The sequence below is a fragment of the Hyperolius riggenbachi genome, chromosome 2 (genome assembly GCF_040937935.1).
Source record: "Hyperolius riggenbachi isolate aHypRig1 chromosome 2, aHypRig1.pri, whole genome shotgun sequence".
Taxonomy (NCBI): Eukaryota; Metazoa; Chordata; class Amphibia; order Anura; family Hyperoliidae; genus Hyperolius; species Hyperolius riggenbachi.
Window position 1 is genome coordinate 247,339,459 of NC_090647.1, and position 20,427 is coordinate 247,359,885.

The window sequence follows — 20,427 nt, forward strand, 5'->3', positions numbered from 1 at the left end:
CACGTCGTGACGTCACAGGGAGACCCGATCCACCCCTCAGCGCTGCCTGGCACTGATTGGCCAGGCAGCGCATGGGGTCTCGCCTGGGGGGGCCCTGCATCGCGGCAGGCGGTGGCGATCAGGTAAGACACGCAGCAAGCAAAGTGCTTGCTGCGTGTTTAAAAAAAAAAAAAATTTATTCAAATCGGCCCAGCGGGGCCTAAGCGGCGACCTCCGGCGGTAATGGACGTATTAAGTCGTCCATACCGCTAAGGAGGTTAAAGAGAAACTCCGACCAAGAATTGAACTGTATCCCAATCAGTAGCTGATACCCCCCTATTCCTTTTCACAAACAGACCATCAGGGGGCGCTGTATGACTGATATTGTGGTGAAACCCCGCCCACAAGAAACAAGAAAAGTACGTACTCTTGGCAGTTTCCTGTCTGTGAACCTTGCTGAATTGTGGGAAATAGCTGTTTACAGCTGTTTCCAACTGCCAAAAAAGCATGCAGCAGCTACATCACCTGCCAACAGTAAAAATGTCACCATGTAATAAATGTCAGAATGTAAATCAGGGATTTAAAAGATTTTACAATGAGCAAACACTGACAATCATGTATACATAATTATTCTAAAAATGAAGCACTTTTATTATTACATTATTTTCACTGGAGTTCCTCTTTAAGGCTTACACACACGTCCAGCTTTATGCACAACCAACCGCATAACATGACCAACCGTACACCAAGTTGTTTACATGACAAGTACATACACACGCCAAACAACCAACTCACTTAAAGAGGAACTCCAGTGAAAATAATGTAATTAAAAAAGTGCTTCATTTTTACAATAATTATGTATAAATGATTTAGTCAGTGTTTGACCATTGTAAAATCTTTTAAATCCCTGATTTACATTCTGACATTACATGGTGACATTTTTACTGTTGGCAGGTGATGTAGCTGCTGCATGCTTTTTGGCAGTTGGAAACAGCTGTAAACAGCCATTTCCCACAATGCAACAAGGTTCACAAACAGGAAACTCCCAGGAGTACCACGGTCCTCAGTTTCTTGTGGGAGGGGTTTCACCACAATATCAGTCATACAGCGCCCCATGATGGTCTGTTTGTGAAAAGGAATAGAGGTTTCATGTAAAAGGGGGTATCAGCTACTGATTGCGATAAAGTTCAATTCTTGGTCGGAGTTTCTTTTTAAATACTATGTGTGGAAGCTAAACTACAAACTGCACAACGTCTGCATTTAAAAACAACAAAGTTGTTCAAAAGACTTGTACACACATTCCAACATGCATGATAGTTGGTCAGATTGATCCTCCGGTTGGATCTGGCAATCAACCGGTTATCTGGTTGTTTGCCAGCCATGCACACACCCAACTTATCTTCCAACAGACAAGTTTGGAAGATAGTTGGACAGTTTGTTGGTAGGGGTGCATGAGCCTTTATCTCTACCGTCAAATACATCTTGTCTCATTGGGGAGATCAGAACATAAAAGGATGGCCTCTTTAAATAAAGTGGAATACATAGTAAAGGATATTAATGAGGACATCTAGTGCTTTCCCAGTCCTTTCACATTTTCTCTTAATTAGCACTTCTTCCAATGTTTGATCAGGTACAAGAAGATGATCAAGAATAACAGGAAGTAGAAGGTCTACAAAACGTTCAGCTGACTGGCTGGAACCTGTATCAATGGCATCCTGCAGAAACAAATAAAAATGGTTGGGTAAAGCTTGCAGTCATTTTAAATTCATACTGTGTATCCATGCATGCAGCTTCTGGGTCTCATTTGGTGGCAATCTGTAGAGGAAGTGAATGGCATGACCAGGTGTAATAATTGTTTGATTTGTGAGTTTGTGGAGGTTACTGACGTGTTCATTAATGCGAGTGAAGAGAAGAATTTTAGCATAAGAAGCCCTATAAAAACTGTATGACCACTAATGTAGCATATCAGATGCCTGCCTCAGTGGCAAACAATAGATCAGTAAAATGAAACGATCTAAAACCTTGCACTCAGGAGCATATCAGGGACATCTATAAATCTTCCAAAGAGGTAAAAAAAAAAAAAAAATTCATTGCACTTTGCCACTTATCATAAATCTGATACTAGAGGCCTAAAAGTAAAGGGTATTCATCACCTTAATCTAGGGAAGCAAGGTATAACTATACAGAAAAGAAAGTTACTGGATATACACTTAAACTTTCCCCATTAGGGCTCAATACTGATCTACGGTAAATCTAAAAGAGTTTCTGTAATTTATTAGCTGTGGTAGTATTGAGTGCCAGTGTTAAAATGTTAAAATTACCATCTGTTAGTTAGGGTATCGGTAGGAATTTCAGCAGGATTGATATATACAGGACGACACTGCTTATGTAGTGAGTTTTCTCCTAGAAAGGGGTATTAAATCAAATAGTCATATTTGTGAATATTGGTAATATGTATTTATGACGTGTGGGAGGGAAGTAGGTAGAGGGATCTGTTCTATTTCATCCCTTTAAACAAGTTTTTTTTTAATTTATATTAAAATAAATGTAAGGGATTGTAGAATCCCTCATCTTCTTAGTAACTGTTGTAGTTGGATAATTGGGCCACAAGATGTTGCTTCATTTAAAAAGTTTTTTTTTTATTAACAGGTTTACTGTCAAGGCAAAGTAATGGTCACTAGATGGTGCTGATATATTTAATACACTATGAAAAGCCGTGACTATATGGAGTGAAAAGAGAATTGAAAGCATGTACGTTCTGATGCAGTACTTCCTGACAAAGCCTCATGGGCAGAGCAAAACATGCAGACTTAAAGCTGCGTCATCCTAGTTGGTCTGGCGGAGAGCAACTGGGCTTGTCTGCGAAATACACTGTCATCCATGTGGTAGTGGATAATCGAAGGGTGGCCACGCTAGAACACCATCCGGCTGCTCTTTTATGGATGGCACACAAGTTCAAAGATGTTGTGGCCAATATTGGAGATCCACTGCGATGAATTGTCACTTGAGCAATTGTTAGCTGTGCACCAACAGATGCCTGGTTTATCTGAAAAACCTATGACACTGAATTGTTTGCTATTGTTGGTCCCCTGAAGTTTTGTTATGCTGCGTTGTGTATGGAACCAATGATGAAGAACTTTAATGTCTGTTCTTGGTATGAAGGAACTGGTGATCATCTGCCTTATTCAAATAGGAAAAGTTTGTTGCCATATGCTTTGTTCTGAAATAAGGACTGTTCTTGCTGGGAATCATTATTTTACCAGCTTATGTTGAATTGTCATTATTATCCTTGGTGACTATACGTGGCTCAATTGATCGATCAATCCACATTGCACAAATTTATATTGGCTACGCCATGAGTGAATTCTATTGTGCCGCCAGCGATAAAAGATTACATGCAGCAGTTACAGCCATTAAGTACTATTTTGCAATGTAATAGGAATATGCCAGACTTCTGTATTACTAAAAAAAAAATATAATAATTTTAAATGTTCACTCTTATGCACAGTAATTCTATCTTATTAAAAGATTAATGAAAAATGTTAATTCAGCACTTCTACTTTTTTTTTTCAATGTAAAGTGGTGATCTTATGTACTGACCTTTCTAGCTCCAAATCAAAGTGGTATTCTACAGTATTCAAAATTTCATCTATAATGGCAGTAATAATAATGGCAGTATTTGTATAGCGCCTTTCTCCTGTCGGACTCAAAGCGCTTGCGAGGCAGCCACTAGAGCGCACTCAGTAGGCAGTAGCAGTGTTAGGGAGTCTTGCCCAATGAACTCCTTACTGAATTACTGGCTTACTGAACAGGCAGAGCCGAGATTCGAGCCCAGGTCTCCCATGTCAGAGGCAGAGCCCTTAACCAGTACACCATCCAGCCACTGTCTACAGTCTAAAGCAGTGTTCCCCAACCCTGTCCTCAAGGCCCACCAACAATGCATGTTTTGTGGAAATCCACAGAGGAAGTTAATCAGCTCTGCTGAGACACTAATTACCCCACCTGTGAATGTTCATGGTTTTCTGCAAAACATGTACTGCCAATGGGCCTTGAGGACAGGGTTGGACAAATCTAAAGCATTAAACACAAGCTAAAACTATCCAATTGTTTTTCAAGGTACTGGAAGAGTTAAAGGGACTCCGAGCAGTGCAGAAACTATGGAAAGATGCATATTATTTTAAAGCTCTCTTTCTCCTCTTTCCAATGATATATAAACCACCACCCTACGCCTTTTAGTTTTCGCTATTTTCGCGATTGAATTTGCCGCGGCTGCGATTTCAATCGCAAGAATAGAGAAAACTAAAAGGCGTAGGGTGACGATTTAGGTGTAACTACAAGTAACTATGGAAAGATGGATATTATTTTAAAGCTCTCTTTCTCCTCTTTCTGGCGACACCTAAATCGTCGCCCTACGCCTTTTAGTTTTCTCTATTTCCGCGATTGAAATATATATGGTTTATATATCATTGGAAAGAGGAGAAAGAGTGCTTTAAAATGATATGCATCTTTCCATAGTTTCTGCACTGCTCGGAGTCCCTTTAAAACAAATTTTGGTACTTATCCGTTAGCAGGGCGCATCCGGCAGGTGGTGCTAATTACTATTCCCCCTCCAGGCCGACATGGATAGTAGGGAAAGATGTAACTCTGGTGGAGTTTTGTCGCCACCTAGAGGATGCGCCTGGCTAACGGATAAGTACCCAAACTTTTTACCTTATTTGCCTTTGCCAACCAGGGTTATAAGATTATTTTGGAAGTGTAATAACGTGTAAGCAAGGTAGAAAAGTCAAGCAATTCTGATTCAATCAACAAAGTTATCGACTTTATTAAGCAATCGACTTAAGTAAGTTTTCATCGGTTGAGCATACTGGAACACACTATTCATTCTCGATTCTATTAAATGATCAAATCAAATGGTCAATGGTACAGCCAAATCGCTGTCAGATTATGACAACATTTAATGCTGGATTCAGGGGGAATCACATAACATTCCTTTACTTGCTTACTAATTACTTAATTAGGAAGCAATCTGATAATTTATCTTGCAGCTGGCAATAATACCAGTTAGCTTCAGTAAAGTATAAATATTTTTTAAATAACAGAGGATCTTATAGTGCTTCATAGTCATTTTTACTGTGTGTAATGCACTAGTGCAACAATTTAAAAATTTGAGTGTGAACCTACTTTAAGAGTGGCTTCTGTTTTTAACCGTTGCCAGACCAGCAGTCTCTGGCCCCTTCAGGACCAGAGAATTTTTGGTCAGAAAATGGGGCTCACCAACGTCACACCGCATGGACCCGTCTCTCTCGCTTTTCATGGCACTCTCCTGTTGCTGAAGCTCACTTGCTCTGCTTTCAGTATGAGAGCAGAGGTCCAAGAGCAAGTCAGGAGCCAATTTCATTGGCTCCTGACCGGCTTAGGGCCTGTACACACTGCTGCGCTTGCGCTTTTCAAATCGCATGCGCTTTTTAATCGCAAGGTCTTTTGAAAAATAATGAAAATCGCGGAGACCTGTACACACTGCTGCGATGCGCTTTTCCTATTCTCATGAAGGCTTGCGCTTTTAAAAATCGCATGCCATTTTAAAAGCGCAGCAGTGTGTACAGGCCCTAACAGAGCTCTGCTGTCATAACAGTAGAGCGAGTGGGGTGCAGTGCCTGGAGAGCAGCGAGAGTGGAGCAGAAATTTAAATCTTGGCCCTGGCAGAGATAACAGGTCCCAAACAGGGTGTAGATTTCAATTAACAAGGTCCAGAAGCGGTTAAAGAAGGGTTTTCACATCACATTTAACAAAGGCTGATTACGATTAAAAGATGGACACCACATAAAAACCTACAGCAAATACTTCTTTAAAGAGCTCCAAAGCTAAAACTGCACAGTTCTGAGGCGCTTCCAATGCGTGGCTTGACCAATGAACAAGAGCCACTGCAGGTTCAAGAGATTTTGTACGGGGCCCCAGTCTCCCACTTCCTCCACAAGCAGTACCAGTCTGCTCCAAGATAGCCTGTCGTAGATGGTGTCGCAGGTTCCTGACAGTGCAAAAAGCCAGGAGTAATTCTAAGACCTTAAAAATAAAAGTACATGAAACTATAAATAAAACAAATATTCAGCATATGCATAATTAAATGTTGTATTAAGAGAAAATTAAGACTTAAAAGGCTGCAAAGATACCCCAAATGCTGCATTCAGCCACTAGCATTCCACTGCTGCCCTACTCTGCAGTACACTTCTAAAAACTCCTCAAACTTGAATTGTTGAAATGATGATACAAGGCTCTAAGTAACAATTTATCTGCACAGTGCTATGCTACAACTATTATCCCCAGTAAGGCATTTCCTGCACATACACCAAGTTATGTGTAGAACAGAAAAGATTAATGCAGCACCATCCAGTAACAGAGTTTCCAAATGCTGAAAACATGAACAATAAGTCTTTCAGCTGTGGATAACTATTAAATAAACCTATCATGAGGAAATATACAATCTGCCATTGTTGAAAGATGCCACAATTATGTTATGGCATAAGAGCATCTATAGTCACCAAGTTGTTTGTTACGATTATCCTCTAATTCCAGTGCCTAAAGCCTGGTACACATATCCGATTTTGATTGGCCAATTTTACCACCTCCATGTAGTATAAGGGTCAACAGATTTTAAATACTGTGAACAGACTGTGCAGGTAAGTTCGCATACTACTTTGAAGTGGTAAAATTGACCCGAGGCAGGTATTTTGAATCACACAGAGAACACAGATGCAAGTCCTGTGCATAATCACCTGCCTCTGTGTCTCGCTATTACCGCCTTTAGCGCGCCCCCCCCCTCTGCGGTCTGCTGTGCCCCCCTGTAAAAAGCTCCAGGCTAGAGACAACATCCTTGTCACTAACCTTCTATTTACCTGCAGACTGTCATTCAATCTCTATGAGCTTCCTCCAATCGGAAGCCAAGCCTTGACCTGGGAGGTGCTTTGCGGGCAGCGGCAGGGGAGCGCTGACTGAATGACAGGTAAATAGAAGGCTAGCGACAAGGAGATTGTCGCTAGCCTGGTGCTGTTTACAGGGGGGGGGGGGGGGGGGCACAGCAGACGGGGGGGAGGGGCAGAGGCGGATGTAGAGGGGTGCACATAAGGATCCTGCTATAGGCGCCCTTTGTCACTCACCTACCGGGGGGGGCGCATATCAAACCCTCCCTCCCAGGTTCAAGCACCTCCTGGCTCCTTTGCATGGTGAGGAAAGTCCAGCGTTTGCCATGGGCGAGACTATACCCAGATACGCCCGGAGAGGGGGGGGGGGGGGGGGAGACACTAGAGGCGGCAGTAGTGAGACACAGAGGCATGTGATTATGCACAGATCATGCCTCTGTGTTCTCTTAGGATTCAAAATACCTGCCTCAGGTTCTCTTTCAAGAGTACCTGAACTGAAAATAAAAAGTCCAAATAATCATACACAGGTCATATTTACCCCCTGTGTAGTCTACTCCACAATCTTTTTCTCCTCTCCTGTGTCCCATTTCTCCACTGTGATCAATGAAATTCTTCGGCCTGCATTTTAAAAATGGCCATTACCCCATAACAGCTTCCTGGTCAGCACTTTTAAACTGTAATATCATCCACTTGAGCCATAGGGAAACATGGACATTACCTTGCACATTCAGTTGTAACTGACAGCTGCTGATATATAACTGATAGCAACTGGTATATTTCAGTTCTGACAAAATATTGTCAGAATTGGAAGGGATCACTGTAAGAAGAAAATGGTGACCTTCTGAGATTAACAGACGGTGAGGTAAGTATGTAATATTCATTTGCAGCTACGTCATGTGTTTCAGTCCAAGAAAAAAGAAGAAGAGGATGGGCATCTGCTGCATAAAAACCCTTTATTGTGGTGGGTGGACACAGTGGTTACAGCAGTGGGGGGAAAAAAGTGATGTCTGACAGCTGTTTCGCAAAGATGGACTTTGCTTCTTCAGAGACAAACATGTACAGCAACATACAATCTTTTAAATGGTGGCCATCTCACTCACCTCCGCCCAGCAGCCGGCTTGGAACGCACGCCACGCCGATTCTGACACTGCCCCCTCTCCGTCTCCTGCATCACATCCGGTGGATACCTCCAGCCAATTGGCCGCGAGTCTCCCCGCCTATCTCACATCCTGCGTTCTATGTGACAGGGGAGCGGCCGTTCAGCAGACGTGCGTATCTCCGGTTGCCATAGCAACCTTTCTTGCCGCTGAGGGTCACTGCCTATTTCATTGGCATACTCCGCACCGCCCTCCTCTCACATAGGCCATCATTGCAGGTCTCCCCGCTCACGTGGCCTTACCGAGACATTTTTATTGGGCGGTGCAGCGTGTACTGAGCTAGGCATTGTGCGTTGTCATGGCTATCATCTGGCCACAGGTCTCCCCGCTCACGTGGCCTTACCGAGACATTTTTATTGGGCGGTGCAGCGTGTACTGAGCTAGGCATTGTGCGTTGTCATGGCTATCATCTGGCCACAGGTCTCCCCGCTCACGTGGCCTTACCGAGACATTTTTATTGGGCGGTGCAGCGTGTACTGAGCTAGGCATTGTGCGTTGTCATGGCTATCATCTGGCCACTGTGTCCACCCACCACAATAAAGGGTTTTTATGCAGCAGATGCCCATCATCTTTTTTCTTGGACTGCAATTTGAACGTTTGTGGAGCACGCTGCAGGTAAGACCGTTTGTGGTTACATCCTCCGTGCTGCATTTAGTGCCGGTGCTTTTTCTCTCACTTTGTATACGTCATGTGTTTAGTTTAAATAATTTTACTCGCTTCAGGTTCCATTTAAGACATTAACTACAACTAGTATACAAAGACTGACTTGAAACGCGTTGGTCAGCAATTATTGATGACCATGACCATCTGAAGCATCAACTTCAAAAGTGAACAACAAGATTAGATTTGGAAGTGCTAGAATTTGGAGCTGTAGTGAATAATGGGTTTAAATTATTGAACCCTTTAGAAGCTTCTACTGGTCCAAGAGAAGGTAACTTAATTGTTGGTGTAGAGCTTACTTCTGTGGAAGTGATGAGTCTAAGAAGTGGGCTATGTCCTTTTCAAGATTGCAGTTTTGTGGTTTGGCATATATCCTGTGGGTTTGAATAAAAGCCAAAGGCTTTTTGAAATGGATTATGTGTTCTTGTTCTGAAAATTAGGATACTAGTCAGATACACTGCCATAAACAGATTGAGAAAGTCCTTGAAGATATTGTTCACAAAATACTAGAACATTGCTAGTGGGTAACAGGAAATGACAGGAACTAGGTAACTTTTCTTGAACAGGATCATGTTGAGGTCCCTAGTCTGCATGGGTCACAGATGTGGTCTTTTTTCAAACAAAAAAATATACTTGCCACAGCTCGAAGGTCAGATGGACCCCTTTTTCGTTACATTACAAAGAGTAGCCAATTCCGACAGGGGGAAATTTGGCCAAAAGCACCTTAGATGATCTGGTGATAGATTTGTCTCCTTTCTTGTCAAAAATATACCAGTAATCATTGTAAATAATTGAGTAAGTTGCTCATATTTGGCGCTACAGGCCCCAGGGATGAACAACAGGCATTTTTTATTTAGTTGGAAAGGCATATATACCCTTGTCGCCTTTTGCCTACTCTACATTAAGGTGCACAGAGAGTAAAGAGGTTGAATTTGATGGATGGATGTTACTGCACATCTCCTTTGTTAACCTAAATCACAGTAGTGAAGTTGGAGCAGAAGCAGGGCAGTCAGCACGTGAAGATGCAGAACAGCACATAGATTATATATGTATCTTGTGTCAGAACTTTAATTTGGTATAATGTAGTTAAATATAAATCACATCTATAATAATTCACATCTATTAGGTCACAGTTACTAAAGCAAAACTAGTCTATGTACCTTAAAAGAAGAATCGGGATCCTGTCCATGCAAAAGTCCCAAGACCTGATTAAGGCATGAATTAAAGTGCTCATATCTAAGGGAGATAAAAAATGTGATATAACTGTTCTAAATACAATTCCACAACAGAAAAGCACTGAAAGCCTTAAACAACAACTGAATGTAGGCTACCATATTTATTTCCTTTTAAACAATACCAGTTTCCTGGAAGCCCGTTGATCTATATAGCTGAAGTAGTGCCCGAATCACACCAGAAACAAAAGCAGGCAGCTAATCTTGTCAGACCTGACAATGTCAGAAACACTTGATATGCTGCATGCTTGTTCAGGGCCTATGGCTAAAAGTATTAGAGGCAGAAGATCAGAAGGGCAGCCAGTCCACTGGTATTGTTTAAAAGAAAATAAATATGGCAGCCTCCATATTACTCTCGCTTCAGTTGTCCTTTAAAAAAAATAAAAAAAGTCCACTGATTACTCCAGAATTGGCTTCAGACAAACATCCTAAAACATGGATATCTTCAAGAATCCAAGCCATTTAAGCTAACCATGTTGAATCTATCCTTTATATAGCCTATATACTACATTGTAACTTAATGGCTATCTCTTGTAATACAACTAAATAAAAAGGAAAACGAATCTCTTATTCTAGAAGTGGTTTAAAATCTGGGTGATGTGGTAAGGGTTTAACATCAGATGTATACTGCCACTGCTGCCAAGCACTCTGGTGGGCAGTTTCTCACTACCAACAGCCATTATCTGAAGACTAAGCTACTTCACAGGTCAGAGCACAGTTTAGGAAAGTATGAAATAATACCCCTTAGGGTATCCCAATACCCCATAAATAGCATCTTTGCAATAATACATTAAACACAGTAAAAAACAACAACAGAAAACAAAAAAAAACTGGTTTGTCACTGGAAGGCAGAGTTGCACACTTCACTAAAGCTAACTGATAACATTGCTAGACAAAATTATGAGAATGACTTAATTACTATGGTAATTACTGATCAAATACAAACAGACTTCTTTTACAGAATTATACTTCCCCCTAGATATAGCAAAATATTTTCTGTCTTATTTACTCAGCTCAGTACACCTCAACACAATCAGATCATTTTGGAAGAGCAATCTTATCAAATTGATTCTGAGTTAAGTAGAAATTATATCCCCTATCAATTTTATACTGTTTTTAAAGTAAGTCTGGAGCAAGTTTAAAAAACAAAAACAGATTCTCCCCTAAGGAGAGGGAAGGCTCTGGGTCCTATAGAGCCTTCCCATTGCTCCTACGGTGCCCGCGTTCCAGCGCTCCTCCGCTAGTTTCCGAGCTCATTTCCGCCATTGTGGGAGACTTCAGCAATCTTCAGGAGCCCAAGTGCTCATGAACATGGGTCACTCTATACTGTGCATGTGCGAGTGTGCAAGAATACTTGCTCGTGCATGCGCAGTACGGATCAGTCCATCCTCAGGAGCATTTGGGCTTTCGAAGATTGCTGAAGCCTCCTACAGCATCGGAAATGAGCAGTCTCCGACCCATAACGGGGGATCCAGCTCTGGAACGTGAGTACCCTAGGAAAAACGGGAAGACTCTATACCAGAGGTCCCCAAACTTTTTCAGTCAAGGGCCAGGTCAACATACTACAGACTGCCGGGGGACCGGAACATACATAAAATGATGTTGAAAAACATTACATTGAATCTAGGTATTGATTCCCCCAGTCATGCCCGGAGGAGAACTCCCAGCAGCAGGCATTCAGTCATGCGGCGCCCCAAAGAACATCTTTGTGCAGCAGTGAAGGATACCCAGGTGACAACCTTCCCATCCAGTTGGACAGCAGTGTCACCTGATGCAGAATTGGATTGGAAGCCAGGTAATGACTGCATGCTGGCTTCTACAGTATGTGGTTGGGTGGTGCCAGCAATGCTATTCTTTATGCAGGCCGCTGATATTTAAGGGTGCAGTGGGGCACATCTATAAGTTATACATTTTGGTTTGGGGGGCCAATGAAAAAGCCTCGGGGGCGTATTCGGCCTGCGGGCCTTAGTTTGAGGACCACTGCTGTATACGACCTAGAGCCTTCCCTCTCCTTAGGAGAGTATCTGTTTAGTTTTGACCTGCTAGTGTAAAGCAGGTCAAAATTAAACAGGTCTGAATCAGGAAACAAATGGAGTAGTGATACAATATACAGTGAATGGGTATGCAAGAATAGGCTCCCCTATCACTCAGCCTCATCACTGCTGCTCTCCTCTTGACCGTAAGTTCCTCTCCTGAACTATACCATCAGCAATGTCTCACAGTGAGCAAGGCGGTTAGCTAAAAAGCACTACCTTGTCAGATAATCTGCAATTTTGGGATTCTTCAGTAGATCCATAAGAAGGTCAACGGAGTACTTTCTTGTTAACGTCCCATCTCCATTGACAAGAATGTTAAATATTAACTGAAATGTTTGATGTATATTCCTGGAATGAAAAAGCTATAAAATGCAGTTAAAAAAAAAAGTAAATAACAGCATTCACATCAAGTACGTAAATAAACATTCAAAATGTTAGATTTATGTTTGAGTCCTTGCAAGGCGTATTCATATATTTTCTTACAGAATGTGCGTTGCAAATGGAGGAATGCAGCTCTGTTCAGAAGACACAGAGGTGCTTGACCTTGCTGTGACAGCTGTCTGCACTCTACAGTGAGCACTTACTTAGCAGCACTCACTACAGCACCAAGTGACGTTCAAGAACATAAGAAATGACCACCTCTTCTGCTATCATCACAGCTAGTCTTACAGCCACTTGTATCCCAATCTACAGAGTTTATTAATCGCAGCACAAAAAAAAAAAAAAAAAATACACAGATAAGGCAGCATATACTCGCATGCCTGTTTTAGTATCAATAACAGAAAAAAAAAAAAAAAAAGATTTTCAAACCCTTATAGACACCTATATATACATACTTTGCGAACGTTCGCCACAAAACGTTCACCTATGAACAGTTCGAGCCATCACTATCCACAAGAATATTAATTTTCACATGCATTCTTCCATTATGCAAATTTCCCCATGCATCTAGGGTATTGACAATACATAAGAAACGGGTTATCCGAAAAAAATGCAGCATGCTGTCAAGTTTCTTTCCTTGTACATATTTAAAAGCGATTATGGAAACTACAGTTACCGTATATTTAAAAAGGAGGTGGAGGGCGCTTAGGATGGGGGTGTATATTTTTCACCTGCTGCTGGCCTGTCTTCTGGGGAACCCACCTTCCCCAAGAAGAATGAAAATAAATTGTAAGATTAAATTGACAGGAAGCACTGGAATTGGTTATTGTTAGTGCAAAAATAAAATAAATTTAAAAAATGTGCTTAACCACTTCACCACTGAGGGGTTTTACCCCTTGAACACCAGAGCAATTTTCACCTTTCAGCGCTCCTTCCATTTATTCGTCTATAACTTTATTATTACTTATCGCAATGAAATGAACTATATCTTGTTTTGTTCGCCACCAATTAGGCTTTCTTTAGGTGGGACATTATGCCAAGAATTATTTTATTCTAAATGTGTTTTAATGGGAAAACAGGAAAAAATGTGTGAAAAAAATATTTTTCAGTTTTCGGCCATTATAGTTTTTAAATAATGCATGCTACTGTAATTAAAACCCATGAAATGTATTTGCCCATTTGTCCTGGTTATAAAACCGTTTAAATTATGTCCCTATCACAATGTTTGGTGCCAATATTTTATTTGGAAATAAAGGTGCATTTTTTTCAGTTTTGCATCCATCCCTAATCACAAGCCCGTAGTTTATAAAGTAACAGTGTTATACAGTCTTGACATAAATATTTAAAAAGTTCAGTCCTTAGGGTAACTATTTATGTTTTTTTTATTTATTGTATTTTTTTTTTTAGTTTAAACTACAAAAAAAATAATAATTGGGGAGTGTGGGAGGTAATGAGTTAATTTATTGTGTAAAACTAATGTATTTGTATATGTAAAATGCTTTAGGGTGTAGTTTTACTATTTGGCCACAAGATGGCCACAGTGAGTTAGTGTTTATGCGACCTGTAAGCGTCCGGAAGGACGCTTACAGGAAGCGGTACGAGGCTGGGAAAATCACAATGATCGCGCCGTTTCTCATAGAAGCAGCAGATCATTGCGGGGGCTTAGATCAACGAACGGGAATGGATTTTCCCGTTCACTAATCTCCAAGCGAGCGGCAGCGTGCACGAGCGGCGGGAGCGCAAGCACGAGCGGCGGGAGCGCGGACAGCGGCGGGAGCGCGGGAGGTACGGCTTTCTCCGTCCCTTGGTTTTTTAGGGGGGGAAAAAGGGACGGAGAAATTCGTACCACGGGGGTAAAGTGGTTAATAACAAAGTTTGTATTTATTTGTATTTACTTGCCTGCAATAGGACTCCTGTCCCTGCCAGTCTCTCGCCCAAGTCAGAAAGCAGCCCTCCTGGAGTCTAGGGACTGTCAAAAACGTTTCAACTTGCTTAACACCCTATCCACACATGAAGTCATTATGACAATGGGGAGAGACTAGACAGATTTTTTCCCACGGACCCTCCAGGGAAGCTCTGCCTCATGCTGTGTATATTTACCAGCTTATAAGATTACAAGCTGGTAAATATACACAGCATGAGGCAGAGCTTCCCTGGAGGGTCCATGGGGAAAAAATCTGTCTAGTCTCTCCTCATTGTCATAATGACTTCATGTGTGGATAGGGTGTTAAGCAAGTTGAAAAGTTTCTGATTATGGAAACTAGTCCATTGTCTTTCATCGTACTGTGTTATGTGCTTAATGTGGAAAAACTGACAAATCTTCATTGTTTGGAAACCATGCCTTTTTTTGTATAGCGGAGTGGACCACAGGTCCCTGTAAAGTTTAATTCACTTAGGTGGTGTGCCCAGTATTTGCCACTACTGCATGCCATGTTACTGTGATCGGGGGACCCCTACAACATTCTTGTCACTTTCCTGTCCATAAATGAGAACAAGTCGTTAAGTATCTGTACAACAATCTTTTTGGGTGACAATTATTGAAAGCGTACATGTAAATGTAGCTTGCCCTTATTCAAATTTAAGATTAATGTCATATCAATTGTGTATTGGCTTATCAGTTTTAATTTGTCTTGCTAGATTCTATCCAAACTCATTAATCCAGTCTATACATGTGTGGATTTCTTAAAGCAAACACTGGTTCACTAGGTATCAAGATTGTATTATGTCAATATTCAAGTCTTGTAACTGCTAAGAATAAAAATAAATGTTGCCTATTGCCAGCTTTCCTCACCTACCACAGAATATTTTACATTCTTCATACACCAAAGCCAGAATAAATGAAACCCTTGTTTTGCCTGCAGTTTACGGGTCACGGTATCAGTAAGGCTTGGTTCACATTTGTGCTGCAAAATGAGCACTTTTTGTACATTTCATGTAATCGCAAACAGACATGTCAACGGATTCCAATTTATCAATATCCACATGATCCATTCACATGGCAGTTTGCAATAGACAATGCACTGTCTGTTCCAACTGGCCTTTGGAGGTGCGGCTCAAGTGTGGTCCGAACCTAACTGAAAGATGGGCTAGGTGCCAAATTTCTAAATAGAACAGTGGAGCATGTGACACCTAGCTAATGTCTTTGTCACCACTGCTTTATAAGGACAGCCAGAATATAAATGTGTAAAAAAGGAAATTAAAAAAAAAAAAAAAGAGCTGCATCTAACTGAAATTATAATTCAAATCAGCAGAAGGAACTGAAGAGCAGAAACATCTCACCTTTTCACCCACTTCTTCATTCAGGGTTAAGCTTGCAAGCACTGACAGTGCAAACACTACCACAGTCAGACTGCTGTGGGCCAAGAAGCTGATCAACGTACGATAAAATGCTTTGACATTATTCTGGAACAAGAAAATGATGCGCAAGTTATTACATGCTCACATTTTTTTATTAAAGGACATTTAAAGAGACACTGAAGCGAAAAAAAAATGATGATATTATGATTTGTATGTGTAGCACAGCTAAGAAATAAAACATTAAGATCAGATACATCAGTGTAATTGTTTCCAGTACAGGAAGAGTTGAGAAACTCCAGTTGTTATCTCTATGCAAACAAGCCATTAAGCTCTCCGACTAATGCTGGATACACACGGTGCGTTCGTGCACTCGATTTTCCCGTCGATTCGTTTATTTCCAACATGTCCGATTTGGACTTCGATGGATCGTTAGGTCGATTCGCATGCAAAGTATGCCAAATCGACCTAACGATCCATCGAAATCCAAATCGGACATGTTGGAAATAAACAAATCGACGGGAATCGACAGGAAAATCGAGTGCACGAACGCACCGTGTGTATCCAGCATAAGTTAGTCCTGGAGAGGGATGTTATCTGACTTTTATTATCTCAACTGTTCCTGGACTATTTACTTTTTCTCTGCTAGAGGAGAGGTCATTACTTCACAGACTGCTCTGAAAGACTCATTTTGAATGCTGAGTGTTGTGTAATCTGCACATATTATAGAATGATGCAATGTTAGAAAAAACACTATATACCTGAAAATAAAAGTATGAGAATATTTTCTTTGCTGCTAATCTTCTAGTAATTATTCATAGTACACAACCAATTCACTATATCATATTTTTTTCGCTTTAGTGTCTCTTTAAATATGTGTAAATATAAGAGGAGAAATTGTTATTTCATTAACCTTGTCACCATTCCTAGGTCCAAACTATTACCGAAAGTCTACAAATGAGTTTGAAAGAAGACTGGACATAACTCATATTTACACAACTTAAAGGGCATTTCAATTTTAACCACAATTCTTACACTTTCACATTTTCAGGTGGATAAAGCAATTTATTGAGAATGTGTTAGTAGGAATTGTAAGAATTTAGCATTTTGAAGTAAATGATTATGTTTATGGTCAGTCCCTAGAACAATAAAGCAGTATTCAGTTGCGGAAGGGAAGCAAACATAACTAAAATAGTTTTACAAACTCTTCTGAGATCAAAAAGCTGTTATTTGGAGCAGCAAAATAGTAATTAGATTTTTTTTGTTTACTTTTCAGATATACTTATTCTGCATTGGGGGAAGGAACAAAAATAGAAAAATGTTGTAAACTATAGATACTTTATAGGTGTTTAAAGGACATTGCTATTACAATGTATTCTATTAATAAAACAATATGGAAAGTGATTCCAGAATGCAATGGGATATATTCAGTAAATAAGCTACTTTAGCACGGAGAGGAGGTCTTACAGAAATCAGAAACAAGCCTGTGCTTCCCTTTTGCTCACTATGAGGGTTGTAGTAGACTGCCAAGTCCTCATGCCCCATGTACCAGTTTAAGTAATTCATAGATTATTTAAAAACTACCACTAATACGGTAATAATAATAATGGAACAGTGGTAATAGAAAAAGAACAGTAGCAACAATTAAAGAGAAACTCCGACCAAGAATTGAACTTTATCCCAATCAGTAGCTGATACCCACTTTTACATGAAAAATATAATGATTTTCACAAACAGACCATCAGGGGGCGCTGTATGACTGATTTTGTGCTGAAACCCCTCCCACAAGAGGCTCTGGTACCGTACGGTACTCTGGGCAAACTGCCACAATGTAACAATGACACACACAGGAAATGGCTGTTTATAGCTGTCTGTTAAAGCCACAACACCTACATAATCTGCCCACAGTAACAATGTCACCATGTAATACATGTCAGAATGTGAATCGGGGAGAGGAAAGATTTTACAATGAGCAAACTCTGACTAAATCATGTATACATAATTATTGTAAAAATTAAGCACCTTTTTATATTAAATTATTTTCACTGGAGTTCCTCTTTAAATGTTATTGCGCTAGAAGAATTTGGCACAGGAAATTTTACAAGCTTTACACGTGCCTTTTGTAATTTCCACTGCAAAATGCAGAAACTAGACAAAGACAAAGCCTGTGTGCTGGGTGATTATTTTTCCTTCATATTATGGCTGTACCCCTTTCAAATATTGTAGCAGTAAATAGCTAGCAGTAGTTTATATTTTACTAGGTTTATAATAATTCCTTTTACTAAACAGCTCTGGGGGTGCTTGAGTATAATTATATTAATTTTCAGTAGATCATGTGATCAGGATGACTGAAGAAAGAAATTCATTTTTTGGGTTATCTTACAACACCAAAAACAAAAAATAAAAAGCACATCGAAAAAAAATAATGCTGATCGTTAGTTGGACTCACCTGTTGCAACCCACCTCATCAATCATCATAACAGATTAACAGAGTGTATCACAGTAGTGATCATGTGCCTGTATGAATATGCAATTTATGACCAATCCTGATATAGTAAGCTGCTCTAGTAAACTACTTGACCACTTGGAGTTTAATATACCGCTAAAGGAATTCTACTGAAGTACTGTAGTCTTAATTTGTCAGGATCCTCAAAACGATCATGGATAGGTCTATATAACAGGAAGTCAGGGATTAGCTGATTTAGTATATTAAAGCAAAACCGAACTGTGGGAAAAAAATAAAATAATAAAGTTGGATACTCATCTAGGATAGAAGCCTCTGGATAGTCCGCAGGCTTCACACACAGGGCTGTGGAGTTGGTACAAAAATACTCCGACTCCTCAGGTTAGTATTCCACCGTTTTAAGACTCCTAATCCTCTCATTTGCATATTACAATATTGTTGATTGAAAGTAACATAAAATGCATCTACAAACTACCAAAGTTTAGGAATTTTAAAAGACAATTGAACTGAGAGGTATATGGAGGTTGCCATATTTATTCCCTTTTAATCAATACCAGTTACCTGGCTATCCAGCTGATATTCTGCCTCTAATACGTTTAGTCATAGACTTAGGCCTCATTCACATCATACGCGCTTCCGTGCACATTTGGAAGTGCGCATGACGAGGTAACATGCAAGAATGGCAGAAGGGTATAGACTGCCCTTCTGCCGTTCACATCAAATGCGCTGCGCAGCAGTACGTTGCGCTATGATGCACTTGCCTACTGCTGCATGCATTCTGCCCGCAAGCACAGAGCTGACCCATTCACTGTCAATGGATGGGATCGGCAGTGCAGAAGGTAGCAGCGCAGATGGCATGCGATCGTACGTGTTGCATTCCGATCGCCTGCCATCTGCGCTGCATAGATGTGAACGAGGCCTAAAACTAGTCCTTGGTAAGAGTACTTGTAAAAAGTACAGACAGGAACAAAGAACATCTATCAGGCTCTAGGTAATGTAACCGAGTACATGTAAGAGTGATGTGCAGGTAACTCTGAAGGAGAATGAGGTTATTCTTCCTCTAGTACACATTCTTCATATACAATCTGAACCAGGTTTATGGGTGATAGACAACACCTCAGTGTTCAATGTGCACACCATTCTCAATGGATTCCCTGCAGCTCTGTGGGGAGTGCATATGTAGAGTATAGTATTACTGTGTAACTTAAAAGTAAGGCCCCATTCACATCTCAAACGCGGATGGCCACGCATGCGGAACGCAACGCATGTGATCGCACGCCATCCGCGTTTGTGTGCGTTGCGTGGCTGATCCCATCACTGAAAAGTGAATGGGACAGCCACGCGTTTTTGTAAAAAATGCGTGCAGCATGCGTTCCCGGACCGCACAGGTCCGGAACGCATGCAGTGTGAACATCAGACATTGCACTCTATGCAATGTCTGATGTCGTGCGTGTCGGCCACCTGCACGCGATTCCAAAACGCGGCTGGAAACGCGTGCAGTGTGAACGGGGCCTTAACCTCAGACAGACTATGAAAGTTTTATACATTCCTGAGTCTTCCTACAGCCCCCTTCAGGCTAATCAGTCCCTCGCTGTCCTCCTCTGCCACCTGGATCTTCTGCTATTTGTCCAGGCACTTGAGCCAGTCAGGCACAGTGCGCATGCTTACACTCCACTGCCAGGAACGTACTACACTTGCGCAGCACTATTGTGCAGATACAGAACGCTCCAGGCTGTGGAAGCGGCACGTGGCTGTTCTGCGCTGACTGGCTCAAGTACCGGGACTCATAGCTGAAGATCCAGGTGGCGGAGGAGGACAGCGAGGGACTGATTAGCCTGAAGGGGGCTGGAAGAAGCCCCAGGTATGTATAAAAAAAAAAAAAAAAAAAAAAAAAAAAAAAACTTTTCTTTTCATCTGTCTCAGGTACCCTTTAATTCGTAGTCACCAAACCAAATTTTAACAACATATCAAATTATTTGATTTTATGAGCAAAAGGAGTGTATAAATATGCATAAACCAGCATTAGCGCAGAATTATTTCCATCTCATTGACCATCTCTATTAGAGACACAGCTACACATCAGGCTTTATTCTTACAGCATAGATGTTATTTAGTATATATAAAAGATTCCTGTGTACACATCATATATTGTCACAATCAGATATATATCTGACTTTAAAAACACAGGGACTGCTTTATTGAAGCAGCACAAGTAACTATTTTTGATTGGTTTATTTTATTTTTGTGGGCTAAGCACAGCTATTACTGTATATATAATTTATGATGACTACCGTATATACTTGCATATAA

At 40.8% G+C, this 20,427-nt stretch overlaps 1 protein-coding gene across 1 annotated transcript in view; it reads right to left on the reverse strand.

The window, feature by feature from the left end:
- Positions 1-20,427, reverse strand: part of CIP2A (cellular inhibitor of PP2A) — a 60,992-nt gene that overhangs the window by 17,451 nt on the left and 23,114 nt on the right. Inside the window, exons 6-10 of the mRNA XM_068265324.1 lie at positions 15,639-15,761; positions 12,195-12,340; positions 9,871-9,946; positions 5,812-6,039; positions 1,535-1,694 (exon numbers count right to left, since the gene is read on the reverse strand). Coding sequence (XP_068121425.1) covers positions 1,535-1,694; positions 5,812-6,039; positions 9,871-9,946; positions 12,195-12,340; positions 15,639-15,761 — 733 coding nt within the window. The remainder of the gene's footprint in view (positions 1-1,534; positions 1,695-5,811; positions 6,040-9,870; positions 9,947-12,194; positions 12,341-15,638; positions 15,762-20,427) is intronic.